This window comes from Phalaenopsis equestris, unplaced genomic scaffold (genome assembly GCF_001263595.1).
Source record: "Phalaenopsis equestris unplaced genomic scaffold, ASM126359v1 Scaffold000002, whole genome shotgun sequence".
Classification (NCBI taxonomy): domain Eukaryota; kingdom Viridiplantae; phylum Streptophyta; class Magnoliopsida; order Asparagales; family Orchidaceae; genus Phalaenopsis; species Phalaenopsis equestris.
In genome coordinates, this window is record NW_018164444.1 from 13,759,160 (window position 1) to 13,783,527 (window position 24,368).

The 24,368-nt window shown below is 32.4% G+C and overlaps 1 protein-coding gene across 1 annotated transcript; it reads right to left on the bottom strand.

The window, feature by feature from the left end:
* Nucleotides 1-4,547: 4,547 nt before the first annotated feature.
* On the bottom strand, nucleotides 4,548-7,273 carry LOC110018584 (protein PHR1-LIKE 2-like). Its single transcript, XM_020715936.1, has 6 exons — nucleotides 7,115-7,273; nucleotides 6,956-7,032; nucleotides 6,821-6,857; nucleotides 5,490-5,619; nucleotides 5,080-5,242; nucleotides 4,548-4,747 (listed from the first exon to the last, which is right to left on the bottom strand). Exons 1-6 carry the CDS (start codon nucleotides 7,242-7,244, stop codon nucleotides 4,619-4,621), a joined length of 666 nt encoding a protein of 221 aa, XP_020571595.1. The 5' UTR covers nucleotides 7,245-7,273; the 3' UTR covers nucleotides 4,548-4,618.
* Between the last annotated feature and the right edge of the window lie 17,095 nt (nucleotides 7,274-24,368).

A 24,368-nucleotide genomic window follows, 5' to 3' on the forward strand; every position in this document is an offset into this window, starting at 1 on the left:
TTTCCATGGTGGACTAAACTGGCTAGTTCCTATGGATTTCTAGTTTTCTAAAATCAATGTTTTGAATTAGATTTAATGTTTTGAAAACTTTAAAATTTTATTGAATCATCAACTTCATTTTGGAATTCGTAGCGGCTATATTTTTGTTTGAAATTTTGTGACTTTGAGATATTGAGAGAGTCCTTACTACCACATGGAGATTCACAAGATAAATTTAGAGAAATAGACATATTCCCCTTGAATATTTGCAATCAATAGAGAAATGTGTATATTCTATCTTTGAAATGCTTATGAGCATAGGCATATGACTTCGGGCTTTGAGAATGAGTGTTTTTGTTTGCAATGGATGAAAACCTAAAATCATTTTTTTCTCCCGATTGACAAATTAATTTACTTAAAAAGATTTAATTGCATTGATTTCATGAATGAAAAATCCATAGGAAACCTCTCTTGCATTTGAAGCTCTTTAGATAGAAAAATAAAAAAATAACTTATTTCAAAATTTTCACTTCTTTGTATAGAATTAAAGTATGTGGAACTTGTGCCTTTGACTTTAATTTTCTTTCATCTCATTTCCTATATGATGACCCTGTTAGAAGAAGAGTAGATCTTTTAGATTTGGCTTAAGTTAAGAAATGTAGAGGTAGACCTAAAAAGAATTGAGCGTGTTGTATAAAAAATGATCCTAAATTATTAGAATTAAATGAAAATATGACACTAAATAAGACACAATGGAGAAAAAGGATTCATGTAGCCGACACCACTTTGTGGGATAGAGGATGATTGTTGTTATTGTCATTTTCGATGGGGTGATTTCAAACTCATTTTAATTGTATTACTTATACCAAACTTGTATTTTTGTGAGCCCATGTAAGATTGAGCCACCTACATACAGTGTAGTTTCCTTGTATTCACATATTTAACACTTAAAGTTTGATATTTACATTTATAACATTTTGGTATCATAAATAGTGCATGAAAATGTGCATTTCACTTTTCAAGAAGTTGATAATAATGATATTTTTATGTGATATTAAAAAGTTGAGTGCAATATATATATAATTACGAAAGTTTAGATGTTAGATATGTAAATAATATATAAGAATTGCGCGGAATATATGTAAATACCCCTTAAAAAAATTCAAAAAGATAGTAAAGTAGATTTGGCAAACTCAATCACTTCACCCAAAAGTCACCAAAGAAATTACTTACAATCAAGGAAGTAGCCATGATAAGGATACCACCATTAAGCATGACATGATTTCATACATAGAAGTTAGGTACTTAGCCTAGTATGTTTTGTCTGATTAGCTTAAAATTGGATAATTTAACAAATTCAGTTGTTAAAAATAGGTGTGTCAGAAAATTTTGTTGTTTGTGGACTTGTGTTCGGCTTATTAAGTAGCTCGTGAACACGAACATTTTTTAAGCTCGAATTACAAATGTCCCAATACGAACAACTCATTCTTCGATCGTGTTTGGTTTGTTTTAGCTTGAAATAAGGAAATTATATATATTTATATATAAGATTAAATCACCATAGTTCATGTTTTTGATCGGTTAGGTGTCTTCTTTTGCAAAAGACTGGTGCAGGTTAGAAACCTTCGCCTACAAATTTTAATTAATTCTATTAAAGCTTGGAAAATCAATCTGAACATGAGCCAATTCAAACAATTGATCAATATCCAGCCGAACATGAGCAAACTTCTTACGAGCCTAATTCGAACACCAGCTAATACAAACGAGCCAAACAAGTATAAAGCCTTCGCTCACTCAATCTCAGCTCAATTGCACCCCTACTTCAAAGTGCCCAACTAAGACATTTATATATTCATGAGTTATTTTGAAGCCTAAAGAGTTTGCTTTAAGATTGTGGAGACCATTTCAAAGGTTTGAAATTGTATGATGTGATGCAAAGAAATTCAATCAATTAAGAGAAAATCCAAAGATTCATGAAACTTTAGATTAGATTTGAACCACATCTGGGCCTTCAATTATACCAAAGTTTAATTAGAGATGCAAAATGACAATAAACAAATAAAAGCCATCATTGAAAAGAAAATAGAGTTAATATATCAAAAAAAAGTTTTATGAATATTTCCATTCAAGAACATTCTCATATGAAAAATTTTAAATTAATTCTTTTAAATTTTTATCAAGGTTGCCCTTTATTCTTGTTGCATGCTGGAAGTGATTCGCGAAAGTAGAGTAATTGTTTAGTGTCTTATTGTGGTATGAAAGTCCAACCCATACACAAGTAATAGAAGTGATAAGTAGAGAAATCATAAATTTTTATGTGAATAACTAGAAGAAGGAAAAAAACCATGATGTCTAGCTCAGCCGGAATGATCCACTATAAGTTGATAAATACACATAAATGTCATTGTCACATAAGCAGAAAAGGGTTGCACAATTCTTCGAAGTACAATGTATGTATGTAGAATAACACTATGCATAATGACCAGAAACAGTTGAAATTGGGAGTAGTTGTCCAAACTTCAGTGCATCATCTTTGAAGTACATTGTTGCACAAACTTCTTGATGATGCATTGCTTCGTTTGGTACTTTGTTACTCCACGATGTAGGTCATTACTCCGTACAGTGTTTAGTTGCAATGAGCTGGGGCCTACAGATGATGGTAGACGAGTGGCGGTTGATGGTGGTCTGCAGCTTTGGGAGTGGGAGCTGTTCAACTGGTCTTTGGGACAACATTAGAATTTGGCTCATTCTTCTTCGTCTAATTATCAGTATAGCTCCAAGCCTTGGTCTTTCTATCCCGCTTCATGAAGGGGGTAGTGCTCTATTTATAATGTGGGTGTGGCCTCCGATCCTTTGTAAATAAGAAAAGAATTTGGATCACTCAATTGGATGACCCGGAGAAATTCACAAGATCAGACCATATTTTAAAAATATTTTAGTATTTTAATGATGTCAAAATTGGGTGATTTCGGTCTCGTTAGATTTATCTCATCGAGACTCTTGATTCAACCATAAACTTTTTAGATTTAGAATCTATTTGACTTTTGAATTAGCCACCCAAAGCTTCCAAAGGTGGTATAATCACTTCAATCCAGGCTTACTTTGATTTGGATTAGATTAATTTTAGTGTCAATGTTTACTGTGTTAGTTTTAAAATCAGAATTTTGGTTGATTTTTAAATCGAGCTTGAATGTCTCTTAAACTAAAAATGCATCTAAATTTGTGTCAAATACCTCGAGAGTCATGTTGCATGATGAAATTTGTTGATACCTTATCAATCTTTGAATATTTCTATCATCTTTTGTTTGACTAAGCTATAAGAGAAATTCATGATAAAAATTAAAGGTAAAGAAAAGGCTAATGCTTCACTCTAACATAAATTCATACTTTAAATGGTTTATTTATTTTTCTATTAAACTTTATATAAATATTAAATTTATTCATTTTTGTTAGGCTTGAATTGTAATATGAAGAATATTTTTTTTAAAACTTTTTTTAATTGATTTGAAGTATAATATCCATCATATCTAAAATAAAAACTGCCACATAATTTAAAATTGTTTTGGTATACATCAATTATATTAGACCTTTTGAATTTAGCATTAATTTATTGATACACCATATAAAAACTCATAAATATCAACAAAAATGAAATAATTTGTTCAATTATTTGTAGCACAAAAATAAAAAAGGATATAGAATGTTAAGACCTAGCCATATATCTTTTTTATTTATTCAAATGTGTCATACAACATAAGCAATTTAGAAGATCTTGTGTGGTGAGGTCACTTCACAAGAGCTTTATTTTGTCCTTGCCACATCATCTATTCAAAATTTGAGAGAAACATCAATGTTATGTAGTAGTTGATCATCCTTACATTTTATGTAAGGAGGAAAAATTCTTTTGTCCTGCTAAAGCACTCTTAGTAATCCAAACAGTGATTCAAGACAAAGGGTAGATTTAAATCTTGCAAAACAAATACACTTTATAATACTGGTAATAAAAAACCTTTGCATATATGAAAGAGGTTATAAAGAAGATGGAACAACTTCTATATGAAAGAGGTAATAAAAGAGATGGGACAACTTCTATTGTGAAATTATCATGTTGAAATTATCGAATGCGGGCTCGAGATTCAATCCTCCAACATCGGACCAATATCTTTTATTGGTCCGATATTGGTCCGATGATGGAGGATTGAATTTGCTCTTCTATCAGCTTTTTTACAGCTCATGCACACACGCATGTATTAAGCTTTGAAGTCAAGACCTTGTTAGAGACAATGCATCCAATCACCAAGTTATTGTTGGATGCACAACTCCTCTTTCAATTTCTCGGCTCCTTTGAATTGTAAATAAAAGTAAAATTAGGAAAAGCCTCTATTTTATCCTCTTGGTACTCCTCTATCAATCGCTTAATTTGCTCTTTAAGTATAAATTTTTATTCCTCAATATAAAGGCAAGGCAAACTACCATAACCCATACTTACCAAAGTATAAACAGAACAACACATTTTGTAGAATGAGCAAAGTTAAATTGATAATAAGCATCATAAATTAAAACCCCGTAGTAATTGTCCCTCATTGGATGCATCTATACACATAATTAATCACTAATGATAAAAATGATTAGAGGTTAATCAGCTTTCTAGAATTGCCATCGAGAGATCGAGATTAATCTTCTCTGGCGACGATGACAGAGACAAGGAGAGCTGCAGATTATCATTTTTTGTGTTCTCCTTGCTATGCCCTTCCTCAGATCCATTTTCCTGCATATAAAAGCATGTAAAAATATGTGAACTTTTTGTAATAAATGATGGCAAAACCCAAGGAAAATGTGAGAACAAATTCTCTGCTTCTCAATTTGGCATGCAAAAATGCTCAGCAACAGAACCCATAACATAACATGTGTCTAGGGCTGTCAAAACGGCTCGTTGTCCGTGAACAGCTCATGTTCAGCATATATATGTATGTAAAAGTGAAATACACATGTTCATACAGAGACAAGGTACAAGGTGGCATATATATGTATGTAAAAATTGAATTTTAGGTACATATGCATGTAAATTTTCTTATATTTGCTTATTTATTTTGGCTGTACCTTGAAGGCATCTAATTGTTCATCCCTGAAAAGATCATCACATGAGAACTCAGTCACTGCTCTCCACTTCAACTGAGCTGTGTCAAAATAATCAAAATAAAATTGACTAGTAGCTGCACCAGAGCTTCCTTGAATTGATGGAGACCGTGCCTCCATTCTTAACCTACTCACAAAACAAAGACATAAGAAATGAAATGTCAGTCTAGCTTTTCACCATCGATCCAGCTATATTTACATACCTAACACTCAAAATTTTTTTGTTACAGTTACACCGCCCAAATCTTTCATATCACATAAAGAATGCCACCATTTTAGCTTTTAAGAAGTGAAATACACTTCATGCATAGTAATATGGTATGTACATAAATCTCCTTTTTTTTGTTTTTTTGCATAGATCAATTAATGGATACCTTTTAAATGTATATATTTGATCATGTTCATTCCCATCAACAACAATACTGTGCTCATCTCCATTGGTATCAACATTATCTACTGGCTCTCTTTTTCTTGTTAACAGTAACTCTTGTGCTGAATCAGAACCTGTATCAGTATAATTTCTTCAGAAATTTGGTTAGTTAAAATCGAAATAAGGAATATTAGAGCGGCAAAGCAGAGAGAAAAAACCAACTTTGCATAATCTGTTAATGCTAATAGATCATTTGTAACAATACTATGACTAAGATTAAAATCTAGCCATACTTAAAGCAAAAAATTAATTATTTTCATGTTTTTTTCTTAGTTAACCAAGAAATAACAAATATTCATATAAAATTGTGAAAAAGCAAGAATTATGAATGTAAATATTTTTTAATTATACTTTTACCAAATACGAAAAAAATATAAATTTTCTTACTTAAGAAAAAAATTTTAAAAAGTAAATATTAACCAATTCCTATATATTTACATATCAAATTATTATGTTATGGCTCATATGCCATATAGGGACAGACGCTGGATCGAAGCGGAGCGGAGCGGAAGATCTGTCCAAATTGGGAAAGTTACGTCGGTTAGGGTGGGGGGCAAAGCCCCGCGGTTTGGTACAGGGTTAATGTTGTAATTACATATTGTGCCTAGGGTTTACTTCTGGGGTTATAAATAGGCCTCTTAGTAACCCCAAGAGGGATCCCTCATTTCTGTAAACCCTTTTCTGAATAGTAAATTGAATCGCCGCTCTGCTCCCGAGGACGTAGGCATCTTTGCCGAACCTCATTAAATCTCTGTGTTCTTCTGGACTCTGTTTTTCTTCGCCGTTATTTTCTCAACACAAATATATCTGAACTTTATTTTTTTTATATTTATACCACCTAAATCCTTCATATCACATAAAAAATACCATCAATTTAACTTTTAAAGAGTGAAATACAATTTTTTCTTTTTTTTGCATAGATAAGTATGAAAATCTTCTCTTTAAATTAAAAACATACTAAAAATTAATTTTCAATTTAGCTTCCAAATAAACTCAATTTTAAAAAAAAAAAAAAAAAAGAAAATTAAAGCAAGATGATTTTGGCACACGTCCTGCATGAAGGCTTCTTAAAGTTAAAAAAAGATTTTCACTCAAAATAATCTTCCTCCAAATGTTAGATATAAAAATGACTGAAAATAGACAACATTTTCATCTACCTGCTAAATATTTTACTTATTTTCAACCAAAAATAAAATCTTCATAACAAATTCTTACAATTCAATTGAAACAGCTCATAAATCTACCATAAAAATATATTTTCCCTTTATGCAATACCTGATCTCCTCCCCTCCTCCATGCGGATTCTGCACATCTATGAAAAAACAAAGCACAAATCATACTATTCGTCAGGTACTGTTTCCTTCCTTTTCTGCAACCATGAAAAAAAAGAAAAAATCGAAGAAAGCATACCTGAAGACGACTCTTGATATGAGAGAGCTGTATCTCTGAACATCTCATTAGTTCTCTGATTCTCTTAGGTGTAGCTTCTGCTTCATTGCAGAAGATCAATATGGCATCCAAGCTATAAACTAAACTCCTAACAAAAAAAAAAATGGTGAAAAATTTTACTTCTTGGGCAGCCAAGGTCTCTCACTGCTTCATCAAACAGTTTTTTGAGCTCATCTGACCAATTGAAGCGAGGCTTGCTTGATCGGATATAGGGTCTAACTTGAGTACCGTTGCTTCTGCGATTCACCATACCTTCCCCTTCTCGTGCATGGAAGAAGGAGAGAGAGAGAAGAAAGAAAAAAAAGCTAAGTTTTTCATGTTCTGGCTGCTTAAATAAGTGTTGGGTGCCAACGCCATCTTATGTCTGCAAATTTTGATTAGAGTAATTAGTTTAAGAAAAGTTACATAACTCTTTATTGTTTTACATATCTAACATTCATAGTTTGATATTGATACCTATATTTCTATCCTACTTTTAACAATATAATGATAGTGTGTTATTTTTTATATAATATTAAAAAATTGAGGGGTATGTATATGTAAATATGAATGTTTAGGTGTTAGATATCTAAATACATAAGACTTGTATGGTATGTATATAAATGTCCCATGAATTTCATGTTTGATTTACTTAGTTGAAGTGGATTTAGTTAATATATTCATGTATGATTTATTTAATAGATTCATAACTTTGTCAGAAATTCATATTTCAGATTATTCAGCACAGTTTGAATAACATCATTTAGGAAAACATAATGAAAGAGATTCGCTGAGACATCATGCACTTTTTGCCCTCAAATAAAGATCAAATATTTAAATTTGGACTATAACCCGACATGTAATTAATAAAATATGTATATTCATAAAAATGGTATATATGCAATATAGACAAATAGTTGAAATTATTCAGGATTAAGCGCAAACTAATGAAAGTAGGCGTTGAGGACAGCATATGCTGTAGTGGTGGTTGGTGTATTGATTGATGATACTTTAAAATGGTGCATGAGGGGGCAGAACAGAGACAAATTCTTCTTCTGTTTTTATCACTGAAATGCTTCTGTGTCACCTGATAAAAAGTAATGGAAATTCTTCAGACCATCAAGAGCTTCTGATCTTGCCGATATGATTGTTGTGACTGATGAGTTGCAGCTTTGGACCCTCTCTATTTCCTCTTCCAAAATAATATTTTATATATATTTATATTTATGTAGCACTTAATTTTCATATATTTATGTATCCAGTATTTAGACTTTACTTTTTTTAAGTTTATATCATAAAAATTTTTCATATCGCACAAAAAATAATATTTTTTTACTTTTTTTCAAGTGAAGTACTACTTTTTTTATGTGTAAAAAGTATGGAGTGTGTATGTATGTTTGTATGCATGCATGCATGCATGTAGGTATACACACACACATACAAAAATTAAAATTTAACCATTAGATATTTGTACCTCGAAAATGTGCTAGTGCTCAACTTAAGGAAATCTAACAGTCAAATAGAAAGAAAATATGATAAATGAGGGCTTACCGATAGAAGACTAGAAGGCCTACTAATTCGATCGGATGTAGCTGCCGGAGCCAAAGGCGAAGGTAGACCATGCTAATAGAAAGGCAAGTAGACGACTGATCAATCCGAACTCAAATTAATTGAACTAAAAGAAGGTATATAGGAATTGAGTGTTATGTATACATTTACATATGTAACATATTTTTATTATTTATTTTTTTTGAAAGATCGATCAATGGGGCGAACCGCCGATCAACGTCATTACGCTAACCCCCGCTAGATTTGGGGGTTAGCACAATGTTACATATATTTACGACCTTCAAAGAGATTGTTTTATCAACATGCACACATCTAACACCTATTGAAAGTGCATCTTCCCTGAAGGTCGTAAGTCCCTCTCAAATATTTAGCACATCAAAAAATGATTAGAGCTCCCTTCACTGTAGATTTGCTTTCATTGTAAAATTCAAAGCTACCTATATCACTTGCTTTCGCTGTAGATTTGCTTTCATTGGGTCAGCTTATGGAAAGAAGTGAATTTCAATCGATGTGATTAGTCGTTGACGTTGAATCAATTTGGATCACTTATAATTAAAAAAAAAAAAACTATGAACGTAACGAACTACGAACTAATGTTTTTGAAATTTGATAAAATTGAAAAATATGGGTTTGGGTTTTATGGTGAAATTTGATATGTGAGGGTGAATTTTGAAAATTGGATAAAATAAGGAGCTAGTTTTAGAAATATAAATGTTTTGTGTGCTATGTATGTAAATAAATGCCCCTTGTTTTAATTAGGGTTCGACGAACCCTAATTACATAGCTAATAGGTTGATATAAGTAGGGATGTAAATGAACCAAAGCACTCGATGAACAATTTGAACTTGGCTCGGTTAAGAATCAATTATGTTGTTTAAATTAGTAATTAAGCAAGCTGGAACAATTTTTAAAAGCTTCGGAGCTAAAATGAATTCAACATGAACAAAGTCAAACTTGTTCATTTGTACTCACTAACAAACTCGTTTGTTGTTCAAACAATAACTTGTTAAACACTGGATATGAAGCTGAAGATAACTCAAATCATATGTGATATTTAAGTTAAATATAATTTGTTTAACTATAATTATTTAATTATATATTTAATAATAATATATTATTATATCAATGAAATAGATTAATTATATATAATTTTATTTACTTATTTATTTTATTAAAGTTTAGTTATTGGACGTAAAAATACATATGACCTATGTGGTATGTATGAATGAGATATCTCTTAAAATTAACTTTAAACTCACCCTTGCAAACCTTACTTTCTCTCTAGCTTCTCATAGTTTTGTGTCCAGATTTCGTCCGAGACATACGAAACCTTGAGTAGTTAGGGCGTGCAAGCATTGGAGGCAGCGATGAAATCACAACGTGCAAGGATCTCAGAAAAACTAGTCTCTCGTTTATCTTCTCTTTCTACTCTTTTCATAAGTCTGACTCAATGAAAAAGTGGCGTAGGAAAGTGCAGTGCAATCTTCGTAATTTATATATGATTAAAAATAAGGATGATGCAACAACTCAATATAAAAGACATCTACAGGAAAGGTAAGTGTGCATCACCATAGTAAAATCAACACCTATATTTGAATGTGAGAGTTTGGTGTATACTTGGAAGTACAATCATGCTAAAATATTAGATATTACTTTTCATATGATCATAGTTCATGAATTACCTTTCATTTTTATAGAGTTTATAATCGATAAATTAGTATATGCGATCATATTTGTAAAATTATTTATTAACTTTTTATATAAAAATCATGATACTCGTTTGAATTTTACTCTTTTATTAGCCCGTTTAAATACACATTCATTTGTCATAAACAAATCAAGTATAAATCAAGTTCAAATATTAGAAAATTTAAACAAGTCAAGCTTGAATAATATATGAAAGCTCAACACAAGCCGAAGCCAAACATGAATAACTAATAATTATAGCAAGCCAAGTCCAAACCATAATATACTGCTCAATTACTAACCAAGATACAAGTACCAGCTACAATAGTGACATGTGAACTAAATTCTAAATTTTAATTGTTATGAGAAATCCAATTAGGTTCCTCTTAGGGTGCATGTGGTTTTGAGGTAAGGAAGAGCAGCTTTTTGGATAGTTTAATGCTGAACCAAGCCAAAACTCCTAAATTATTTCGTATTTTTAAATTTAGGGTTAAGGTTTGAGTTGCTTTAAATAATTCAACAAGTGGTTTGATTGGTGGCTATGCTGGCTGGTTGGGGCTAAATCTATTTTATTGGTTTTAAGTTTTTTATTGAGTTTTATGTACTAGTATGTTGTTGGCTTTAGATTGATTTGGAGAATATTGAAAGCTTGAAAAATTTTTTGGAGAAAATGAAGAAACAAAAGCAGAGAAATGAGCGATGATAAGGCAGCTTACAGTGCAACAAAAAAAATCATATCCTTGAAGAGAAACAATAGTAGAAAGTATTACATATATAAGGAGAAGAGTCCAAAGAAAGGGATCAATGGTCCCTTGTTAGTTATAATAATAATGATATGAAGAAGTGGAGGATAATACCCGAGTGACATTTGTTATTTTGTATGATTCGGTTATTATATATGAGTTTTATGATATTTTTATTACACTTTATGACATTAATAATCTTTATATGTGTTGATTTTGAGTTTTGGTTTGTTTGAGTTCAATTATGCTTCTGATTAAATTATCTTTTATCTTAGGTTAAGATTGAGCTTACATATTAGTTAATTTGGGTTCAATGGTTTTAATTTTATTTGGTTTGTTCAAATTTAAGTGTGGATTGAGTGAGTTTATTTGAGATTTGTATTCAAATTAATATATGCTCAAGCACTTAATGAGCAATAACTCTCATTGATCTATTTCTAATTATTCGTAATATTGACTTTTTAAATCTTAACAAATCATATATAATTAAATAGGTCATGATAGGAAAGATATCTCTAATTTTTATATATTTAAAATCATACATACATATATATATACAATCACAAATGCATGGTCTTATTTATGATTATATTGTATGGTCACACACACACACACCCACACACACACACACACACACACACACACACATATATATATATATATATATATACATACACATATTTAAAATCAAGTATTTCCTTGATCTTACTTCTTATATTTGTTATTTACCTATTCTTTTAATTCTCTTTAATCTATATGGTTTTAATTCACTTCTTAAAGTTGTTGTTCAGGATTTACCTTATCTTTTGATCTTAATTTATAATGTAAGTCTATCCTGGCCTACTGTTGGGTGCGAGGTTATTGGTTTCCTTGAATATTTCTCTTGGTAAATCGGAAAATGCCTTTTATGTTCTGATTCAAAGGTGTTTCATAAAATATATTTTAATATCAAAATGCTATAAATATAAACATCAAATTTTCAATATTATGTTTGCAAATACATAAATATTGTGGGTGTTTGCATAACTTGATAACTTTTATCAAATATTAAGTTCTCCCAGCTCAGGAATGTGCTCCCCCGCCATCCAAAGTTGAAACTGTCTTTTCAATCAGTCATGCTGGTGCCCACCTTGTTGACGAAAGCAAAAATATTTGGCAGGAATAGAGGAGAAAAGAAAGGAACAAAGAAGCCATGAAAAGGACCTCTCAATGTCTCCTCCCCCATGCGTGGGGAGAAGTGTCATGTTTGAAAGCTCAGTCAGAACCCCAGCTGGCTCCCCCACTGCCTAGCTTTGCTGCTGCTTCTGAAAATTCCACTTGTCCCCTCCTTCATTTTGTCAATGCTCCCAACAATAAATAAACAAATAAATATCTTTCACCAGAAAGCAGTAATTGACTTAAGGCGGATTTACATATACAGCACTTATTTTTTTGTATTTATATATCTAATAATCTTAGACAAAACTTTTTATCTTTTTCATATATGTCATGTTATGTGTATTTCACTTGTTATACATGTATATGCATAAGAATTGGGTGGTAAGTATGTAAATGCCACTTGAATTAATGCTTCACATTGCTGTCATGCAAAGTTATTAGCTGTTATGCCAAATAAAACATATATAGTAATTTATTTTAATTAAGTAATTGATATGCTCATAAATTATATAGATGATATAAGCATATAATTTGTTGTGATATTCAAAATACATGCATATCTGCTATAAATGTTGCTATGGCCCTTCCCAATCTTATGCTTCACATTGAAAGATTTCGCATCTTTCGATACTGTTGTGTTACTATGTTCTATTGTGTTGTATTTTCTTATTATCTCTGCAAGATCTCGTAATAATGAATGGAGTGTCCTGTATATATATATATATTAAATATTAAGAAATGGTCGGAGGCTATTATACGAGCCTCGTCCATTCCTCATGCACCTAAGAATTCGAGTACCACAACCTAAAATCGAGGGAAATCGAACACCAGACCAAAGAGAACTTACAACTGATAAGCAGATACCCGACCAACTGATCTGAGTACACAACACACACACATGTATGTATTTAAGTGTGTGTCTGTTTATGTATGGATGTATTTATGTATGTATGTGTCTAAATCTATGTATATGTTTCTATGTATGGAAGTGTGTGTATGTATATATATATATTGTTATGATATGACTCATATACCATATAGGGACAAATGCTGGAACGGAGCGGAGCGGAAGAATCTGTCCAAATCGGGAAGTTGAGTTATGTGGGTTGGGGCTATACGGTACAGAGGTAATGGAGTTATGTGGGTTGGGGCTATACGGTACAGAGGTAATTTGATATTTACATATTGTACTGTAGGGTTTACTCTAGGATTATAAATAAACCTGTTTGTAATCTTAGGTCATTGAAAGAGCTGAATATTATATTTTGTATTCTTTTCTGAATATTGAAAAGGAGGTCGCCGCTCTGCTCCCGATGACGTAGACATCTTTCCCGAACCTCGTTAAATCTCTGTGTTCTTCTGGATTTGTGTCGATTACTATTTTTCTTCGCCCTAATTTTCTCAATATATATATATATATATATATATATATTATCATAGGCTGCTGAAATTCCTGAGGCCTAAGGGAGAGGTGCAAATCTCAAATAGCCTAAAAGAAATGCAAATTTGGAGAAACTGTTACACGTTGCTTCGTCTTTTTTGACTTCTTTATCTCTCTGAATTTCGAGTCTTCCTCCTCTGTCTTTTCATGTCACTTCATACCCTTGACAACAGCATGCCTACCCGAATACTACAGGTTTTGTACTGTGCTAACATCACTCCCCTTACAATGCACGAAACCATTGCATTTATAAGAAGAAAAAAAGGAAATAGTCTATTTATTTTAAATATGTAGAAAAATAAATAAATAATAAATTTGTAATTGAAATTTCTCAAAAAATTTATGTGAAGAGACACGACCTTTAATGCATTTAAATGAAAATTTTAATAGTCAAATTCAAAAAAAGTTCTAGTCAAACTTCTTTATAGTATAAATTCCACGATACTAAAAATAATTTGATTTAAGTTTAAATATGATAATGTCAAATATTTGAAGAATAATGTGAAGCTTTAAAAAATTAATCAATTTATAAAATAAAATCTAAATTTGATTTACTTATAATCAAATCGTGTAATTCCATTAGAGTAATCTAGGGAATCCATGATCATTTAATTATGAGGTTGTTAAGATACTTAAATGATACAAAAAAAACTTATAATGAAAGGGATCAATTCAAATCTTATGTCAGAGTGTTTTGTAATTTTGGTCAAATTTAACAAAATATCATTCTTAAAAATTATGAATATTTTTTTGGTACACATGAGGGAGAATGAGAGAGAGAGAGAGAATTGAGAACTAAATTTAAATTCATGAAAAGAGTTGAAAGCTAAAGACCATTAATAATTTTTTAGCATTACCAGTAACTGTTATAGCACAACTACTGTCATACGATCGCTATGTAGCCCAACTATTAGTTGTTATTCCTTAATTATTTTCTTCTGGTTTTTATTACTAAACTACTTTCACCTTACTAGTATTATCATCAGACAACCCCTTTTGTAATAATAGAAGGGCAAGTGTTCATATTTTTATAATTATATCTTCTCCAATTAGAAAGAAGAGAAGAGCTCATTAATTTTAATATAAAGTAGATTGTTTTGGCTAGGCCAAAAGCCATGATTTTTTTCCTTTTGGATTTTATGCATAAAAATTTTACTGCCACTTATTACTTTTGTCTGTGTGTTTTTATATTTCTACTAAGCTTAGATTTAATTATTTCTACCATTGAGAACATTCTAACATGTAATAAGTTTGTCTCATCTATGAGAAACCAACCCACTTTTTCAAATTTCATAAGTACTTATTTGTTAACAGACTTGCATAATACTCACAATAACATAACTTCACACTCCAACACCCATCATTTCAATGAATAAAATCTAAAACAAGGACGAGTCAGCCTCCACATTATTTCTTCCTAACAAACATTTCTCTACTTGTGAAAGTGTGTCGAGTCTATCCTTAAAAGAATAAAAATGAATAATAGAGGACTCTAGAAATGAGATTCTTCAACTCATGTGTGACGCTCAAAGACTAGTATAAGCACATCAAGAACAAATTCATATATCCCAAGATTAACTACCATTTGGATGTTCTTAGCTAGAGAGCTTATATGCAAGACCACCTTATCACCATGCTATAATTCTTCGCCCACCTTATCTGCCAACCTTTTTTATATTGTCAGTTCTACCCATGCATCCTATGTGTTCCATTAAGATTTCAATCTTCTGATCCTCATTAGAAACAAGATATAACCTTGCCTTGCTAACACTCATCAAGCTATACATGATGATATAAGGCCTAATTCAAGAAGAGTTCCATTGAGGGATGGATACATTTTTTTTTCATTATTATAGATTTTAGAAGTTCTATCTTCAATAAAATACCATTATGCACATTCAATGAACTATCTCAATTTCAAGAAGGACATAGACACAATGTTAGGATTCAAGTAAGCTCTTAAACCTAAAAGACTCATGAGTTCCATTGGTTCGCCACCATTGAATTTTTGTTTCCATGGTGATACCATAGCTTGGTCAACACCATTAAAGTCACGCCTTCACTAAGCCACTATCATCATCATTGCTCTGCCACCACTAAGATATTGCCCAATCAACATTATCAAATTATCTCCATTCGTCTATTGCTTGATTCATTCAACCTCTACCATATTGACTAGAGAAGTTCAACAATAAATGACTAACCTTTGACATTAAGCAATTTACAACAATCATACATTTATAAATCTCCAATCATTATGTAATGTTCATTGAACTTGTAGCGTGTCAACACCCAAGTTGAAGTCTACTAACATCATCACCTGTTATCTCCTATATTGCTGGTGTATGTCATCAAGACTTGACATCACATATCGAGTTATAGAATGTCTTTAAAGTATGTAATTATCATTTATAAGACTTGGAAAGCACATCTATAAAAAAGTTTCTATAGGAAGTAAGTAGGGTTTTCATTAGAAAAACCCTTATTTTAGAAGTACCCACAAAAAACATGACAGCACAAATACGACTGCTAAAAAATATGACCGCACAAACCAAATTTAATGAATTTTGCTAAGTAGAAACCAAAGGATTACATCGGGATTCAAAAGACGTAGACACCAAGTGTTGTTCCCATCGATTGGAACCACAAGCTGAGCAAACGGATGCTTATCTGAATGAGAAGAAAATACACTAGATTTGCAGGAACTTCCTTTTGGGGAAGACCCTCATCATTAAGAAAAAAATAGGTAGAAAGTTCTTGAGCTTTGGAGTGAAGGTGGTGATGCAGAGCTCCCCTCTTTGTTGTCATTTCCAGTTCACCTTCTTGGGTGTCTTTCTTCCTCCGTTGACTACAGGCATGTACCCTGCAATGTAAATGACGTTAGTGTGAACGAGGTCTTCAGTCTCTCCTCTCGTGGGTGCCTTGCCTTTTCTTTGGGTCGCAGCTCCAGAGGCGACGAATTCTTTCAACTTTCCTTCCTTGATCAACACTTCAATTAGGCTTCACAGATGCCCACATTCCTTTATGTAATGCTTGTGATCACTGTGGTACTTGCAATACTTCTAGTTATCCCAAAGGAAAGGTCCGACCCTTATCGACATCTCCATACTGAAGAAGTATTTATCTTGAATGCCTCTACTATCTCTGACATTGATACTCTAAGTGGTGTCTCATATAGGACCTAGTGGTTGAACTGGGGTTGCTGCTGGTGGTACTATGATCGGTGGTTCTAGGGTTTGGTTGGCCACCTTTGGTCTTCTTAGCACTGGGTGGAGTGGTTATCAAAGCGACCCTTGTAGTGTGGGTTGTTTGATGGTCGTGTGCTTTGTTTGGGTAGTCCACCAATGTCTTGTGAGGTCTTTTCTGATGTCTTCGCTCGACGGGCTTAGAAGCGTTCATGTAAGTGATGATGTATTTGTTGGCCGTCTCCAACAGCTCGACCAAGATTCGTGGTTCTACAAGCTCAAGGTTGAAATTGAACCTCTCTGACTTTACTCCTTGTGTTAGCACGAACTGAGCCATGTTGGGCTTCAAGTCCTTGACATCCTGCGTTTTGCTCTAGAAATGAGTGATAAACGATCACAAGCTCTCGTTTTCCCCCTACATGGCACAGGGATCAAGCGTTCTTCTTGGGGCTCAGAACACTAGCAAACTGGGATAGGAAGAGCTTCTTGAATTCTGCAAAACCTGTGATTACCCCCCGCGGTCAATCCGTTGAACCACATTAGAGTGATCGACCTTGAGGGCATCCAAAACCCCCCCGCGGTCAATCCGTTGAACCACATTAGAGTGGTCGACCTTGAGGGCATCCAAAATCTTGCACTTGAGGGCATCCAAAACCTTGAGGGCATCCACATTGTCGTAAAGAACAACTTGCACTTGAGGGCATCCAAAATCTTCAACAGGTAGATAGATGATTCAAACAAAGTGAGGTGGTTTCCAGGACTGACATTTTGAAGTTCTCCGGGGATTCAACTTCTAAGATCTGTAGAGGAAAGGCTTTCTCTGGCTGTTTTTGTAACACAGTCCACATCAGTCAGTTGCTTTTCCTGCGGGTGGATTCTCTTCCTTCCATTTTTTTCCAGTTGTCCTTCTTGAGTGGGGTTATGCATTCCTCGTCATGCTGGCTTTACAACTCTTAATGCCAACAAACCGATCTGGCATCGTCTGGCTAAGGATGTTAAACCAAGGGCTACCTTGGGATGCAATCCAAGTGTTATCCTAGAATTTGATTTGATTTGATGTTGTGTGTGTGTTTAGGATGTGTTTGTCTTGCATGTTGTGTTTTTCCCTATTAGTGGGGTGGTGGGAAGGACAAAAAACTCTTTAGGGGTAAAAGGTCATGTAGGCGCACCCGCGCTTGTTTTGACACACCTGCCTAGGCCTCTCTGAGCTAGCACATCTGCGATAGACCCAGAGCGTGTTAGCTTTTTCTTGGCACACTCATGCCCAACACTGAGCGCCCTCGCATTAACCATGGAGTAGCCCACATCGATCCCTCAAATGACCCGTTTGTGTGTGTGTGTGTGAGAGAGAGAGAGAGAGGGGGTGTGTGTGTGTGTGTGTGTGCGCGCGCGCGTGTGCGTGTGTGAAAAAGGAGCAGTAATAGATTAGCTACAAGTATACTTTATTTATAATAGGGACCCCAATTTAAAGGTCATGTCAGCCCCCTAATCATTAATCTTTCAGAGTATTTTTTGATAACTTACAATAATATTTGCATATAATAAAGCCCGGGGCTCATTCGATTGATAAAGGTTATCGTTTGCCTGGAGGATCTGGGTTCGATTGTTCCATGGCATGAAGGAGTGCTTACCATCAATCGTTCCTCAGGTAGATGACAGTTCTGAGGGACTTCAGTTTGTCGTCTTCTGTCGACCGCTTACGCAAGAGACTTTCCTTGTCGTTTAACTGGAAATGATCATCTCGGCTGTACTCTCTTCCTAGATCACCCTTCTGCTTTGAGATTCGTGCGAACACATTTATGTGTGCAGTTTTAAAAAATTATTCTTTATTTTAAAAAATTGCATATATAATAAATCATCGGCGCCACAACCCAAGAAACCTTAAAGTTTTATGCTTAGTTTTGGTATTTATCCAATATAAATGAAATACTTTTTCGGTTTTTCTTGATTTAGGACTAACAACAGGCGAGCCTAGGCTAGGGATGTAAGTAAGTCAAGCCTTTTGGTATTTATCCAATATAAATGAAATACTTTTTTCGGTTTTTCTCGATTTAGGACTAACAACAGGCGAGCCTAGGCAAGAGAACTCGTGAGCCGGCTCAGCCTGATAAGCGGCACTTGAACTGGGCTCTATGAGCTAATAAACCAAGCTCAAGCTAGCCCCGACTCGACTTGTTAGCTCGTGAGCCAGCTTGTTTAAGATATAAAATATAGTCAAATTGGATACTTTATTTTTAAAGTATTAAAAATATTTTAAAAATAATATTTTATATTAAGTGATTACTTATTATTTATCTTCTAATTGCTCGTTTTAATTATCATCCTATGATAACATTATCTTAAATTAATATTATTTTTTATCTTGCTCATCAACCGACTCGAACTCGTAGACTCAAGCTCGAGCTCGAGCTTAAACTCGATAAAATTAATTAAGCTCAAGTTGAAGACGACTGTTTGGGGGGGCGCTGTTTAAAAATATAAAAGACATTTACATGCAAATCACCCAATTATCATATGTTTGCACATCTAAAATCTAAATGAGGGACATTTACATATACACCACTAAATTTTTATGAATTTATATATCTAACATCAAAATTTTATTTCTTACGTTTATAAAAATCAAATATTTGATATCATATCAAAGATAAAACTATTTTAACTTTTAAATATTGCTATCTTATTATTTAATTAATTTGAACGAAAGTTAATCGAATATGATCGAGTAAAAGTTTTTTCGTGTTTAGGCTCTTTTATAAATAAAGCTCAAAAAAATTATTTATGTTCAAGTGTTTTAATTAAGGGACGACTCAAACGCAAATTAATGAATGAGCCGAACAAAATGGGCCATATCAAAACTAAAACTCTTTTACTTTTATTAAAGTAAAGGAATTTTATATGGTTCTAAGTTATCGGATTAGGCCCATGGGCTGTGGCACATTCTGGGTTTCGACAAGTCAATTAAAGGAACAGAGAATCTTTATTTATTTATTTATTAATATTTATTTTTAAAAAATTTTGAATAAATTTAATCCCAAATACAATCATAAGATGCTGTTTATTAAATGACTGAGTTTGTTAATGTGCCAAGTTTTTTTTAAATTATTTCATAAATAATGAATTGAACTTTTTCTTTTTCTTTTTTAAGAAGTATTTACATGCATACTATAAATATATAACATCTAAACTTTTATATTTATATTTATAACATTCCAAAGTTAAACATCACTGAAGAGAAAGAGTAAGAAAACAATTAAAATAGTACTCTTGAAAAGAATTGCAGGTGAACGACCATCAACTATTATCAAGTACCAGCAATAATTGTTACAACCAACTATGACATTTGTAGCTACCAACTACAACTTATGTAGCCTACTATGAATGCTATAATAACCAACTATTGCTATTATAACTAACTACTGCTATTATAAGAAATATTCAAAATTCAAATTTATGATCATTTAGGCTTCAATTTCAACAAGTTTATAATTAAAAAGAGTGTCTTGATAATATCAACTCCATTTAATTGTTGTTAGAAATTTTGATGGATTAATTACAAAGTTAAATAATATCTAAATTTGGCTTTCTGATAGTCAAATCGAGCAGCTCAACGAAAGAAATCCAAAGAGCCCAAATTCATATAATTTTGAGGTCGTTAAGACACCTAAATGTTAAATAAGTATTTTAGATCAATGGAATTAATGTGAACGGTCTGATAGAATGTTTTGAGACAATGCCTAAATTTATTGAAACACCCATTTCAAAAGCTATGAATAAGCTGTCATTCTTTACTTGAATTGGGATGAGAAGAGTAGAGTAACATGCAAAGTATTAAAATTGAAGAGAAGTGCATGTGAATGACAACCAACTTTTGCCAACCACTACCAACAGTTATTGCAACTAATTACAGTTGTTGTAACGACCAACTATAGCTTCTGTAGCAAACTGCGGTCGTTATAGCCATCGATTATGGCATTTGTAGCCAACAACTACTATTGTAGCCACTTAGTGTTGTTTTATAGCCAACTATGATTGTTGTCCCTAAACTGCTACTATAAAAAAATGTGACAGTTAATTTTTGTAATCTCATTTTTCCTAATTCAAAAGGTGTGGACTACTCTAGTTGCAATTTCCTAATGGATTATTTGAATTAGGTAAAAAATCTAGCAGTCTCTTATATTTTTATTTGCGTGTTGAAAAATTATATTGAATCAGGACTTGAGACTTCTCTGCTATTCAGAATTTATTAGCACGTAACATTTATACATATTGTTTCAGATAAATTAATTTTAGTGCTATTTCATATTAATGATATGTTTGATATAGTTTTAAATTTTGACATTTTACAAATAAATGTGTAAATTTGAATTTTAGACATATAAATATATGAAAGTTTAACAGATTCTTTGTATGTAAGGCCCTACATTATATATCTAGTGTACAGGACAGTATCTATTTTCTGCCTACATGCATCTTTGAACAAGATCCAATAAATGGGGGCCCTGTTGGCGGCCTGTTGCAATTACGTACTTGACAAAATTCATAATAAATTTAGCCGTTGGACAGTATGACTTGATAAAGGTAATTTTGTTTCTTTTTTTTTTTTTAAATAAAAGTATTCATAAACTAAATCTTCAATGTTTATTTGAGTTCGGAATGTTGTTTTCCAAAGAATTAGGAATTTGGCCTATTTAAGTAGACTTTAATTCATCATTTTTTGTTAAAAATTAAAATTGCACGTCAGAGCGGACACTGATGTGTGTGTATGTGTGTTGGATCAAAAAAATGTTCGGAAAATACACTGAAGGAATGAAATGTTCTATTAGAAAGTGATTGAGAGCGAGTAAGAGAGAGCAGTAGTAGACAGATCAAAGGTGTTTGTTATTCATAATATGGACCCCTATTTATATGCCTAGGTCAGAACACTATAAAAGTACATATTAGCCCCCTCATTATTAACTTTTCAGGGAGGTTTTTTTGACAATTATAGAGTTATTTACATATAATAAAATCGGGGGTCGATTCGATCTACGAGGGTTGTCTCCATATAGGATTTTCTCTTGGTGTCTTCTTTATCGATCGTTTGGATAAGGTGATTCCTTCGCCGATACTCATCTGGAAACGATTGTCGTCCGCGTCCATGCTCGATCGTCCCATCTTTTTCCTGAGCCGCCCATCCTCTTTAAGATTTGAGCCTACAAATTTTTATGTGTATATATTTAGTTGTTAGATTTTCTTGCTCTTCTAAAGCTGTTCAATACATGAGGATAAATTTTTTTTTAACATGTACGAAATAATTAAATGATATTATTGTGCAATAATGGATTTTCATGGATTTCCGTGTTGCTCTTCTAAAGCTGTTCAATACATGAGGATAAAATTTTTTTTAGCATATACGAAATAATTAAATGATATTATTGCGCAATAATGGATTTTCATGGATTTCCGTGTTCGAGCCAATATAAGTAGACTTTGGGCACCGTCTCCGTCTATTGTGACTCATTTGTCTCGTGTTTTTCTTTTTACCTGCTTTTCGTGATGTCTAGAGAAGGAGCTCCGCCTTATAAGCCTGTGAACTTCAAATCTTACTCTATTTTACTCAATTTTAATTGTTCTCTAATATAATCCTATGAATTTCACAATAAAGAGGAGGAAGAAGAAGAAAATGCAAAAAAAAAAAATATGCATAAAATAAGTTTGTAAGATGAAGATGTCATCAAAATAAGAAATTGAACTAATGATTATAGTTTACAAGATGGAATTAATTATGATTAAGAATTTTCTCCTTTGCTTTACTAATTTATTAGCTTGATCAATCACTTAAATAGAAAGGATACAACTTAAATAGCCATAATACATTTTAAGCCCTTCACTACTTTATAAACGGGTAAAGGAAAAGGTGTATATTACTTCTAAGAAGTAAATTGATGTGCTATATTTTATGTGATATTAAAGATTTGAGTGTAAAGTATGCTAGAATATAAATGGGCTTAAGCCCAACATCCTTAAGCGTAAATCTACTGGTACTTGCATTTATTGTGGTGAGGCAAACTGGGCTTCACGGTGGCCCATGATTTGACCCAACTAGAGCAGATAAAATTTGCAGAACAGTTAAGAACCCGAGATAGACAGTTATTTATTTTCATACCAAATTGTTTATTTGGGCCATAATGAAGCTTTTAATCGTCAAAAAAGAGGAGGAAGAAGAAGAAAATGCAAAAAAAAAAAATATGCATAAAATAAGTTTGTAAGATGAAGATGTCATCAAAATAAGAAATTGAACTAATGATTATAGTTTACAAGATGGAATTAATTACGATTAAGAATTTTCTCCTTTGCTTTACTAATTTATTAGCTTGATCAATCACTTAAATAGAAAGGATACAACTTAAATAGCCATAATACATTTTAAGCCCTTCACTACTTTATAAACGGGTAAAGGAAAAGGTGTATATTACTTCTAAGAAGTAAATTGATGTGCTATATTTTATGTGATATTAAAGATTTGAGTGTAAAGTATGCTAGAATATAAATGGGCTCAAGCCCAACATCCTTAAGCGTAAATCTACTGGCACTTGCATTTATAGTGGTGAGGCAAAGTGGGCTTCACGGTAGGCCCATGATTTGACCCAACTAGAGCAGATAAAATTTGCAGAACAGTTAAGAACCCGAGATAGACAGTTATTTATTTTCATACCAAATTGTTTATTTGGGCCATAATGAAGCTTTTAATCGTCAAATCAGAAATGTAAATGGTTTAAATAAACAAATATTATTTAGCCAATATTATTTATCATGTTTTATAAATGAAAAAAATAATTTTTAAATTATTGATTTGCACAATTTTCTTACAATCAAATATAAATTTGAAAAAAAAAATGAAAATAAATGTATATTTTCTAGCTATTTATTAGTTCAATCCTTTGATCATAAAATAGCATTTTATATTCGTAAATTGAAAAATGAATGGTACAACAATATGTAATAAATTATGAAAATAATTAATTCATTATTAAGTGATCGTTTTATCAAGCTCTTAATAAGTTACATGATATTAATAATAATCATAAGGAGCTTAATTAGATTATTTCCCTGTAAATTGAAAGAACCTAATTGTTGCAATATTTATTGAGTATTTTTTCTAGATAATATCATATCCACATTAATATATAGTCTAAAATATATATGCTACATACTCCTGTTTGTTGGTTGGTCGTTGTTCGCGAACAGTTCGTGTTCGGTTCGTCAATGAGTTCGCGTTCGATTCGTTCGATAAGTAAACAAGACAAACGTGAACAAATTTTTTTCGTTCGGTTAGTTAAACGAACCAAACACGAACACGTACAATAGCCTCTAATGATTCCTTCAATATATATATATATATATATATAATTTTTTAAGGAATGACCGAAAGCTATTATATGAGCCTCGGCCAACCCTCATGCGCCTAAGAATTCAAGTACCACACCCTACACTTGGGGGGAATCGAACCCCATACAAGAAGGGACTTACAACTAACAATCAAATGCCTGACCAACTTATATGAGTATGCGACACACACACACACACACACAGATATATATATATATATATATATATATATATATATATAT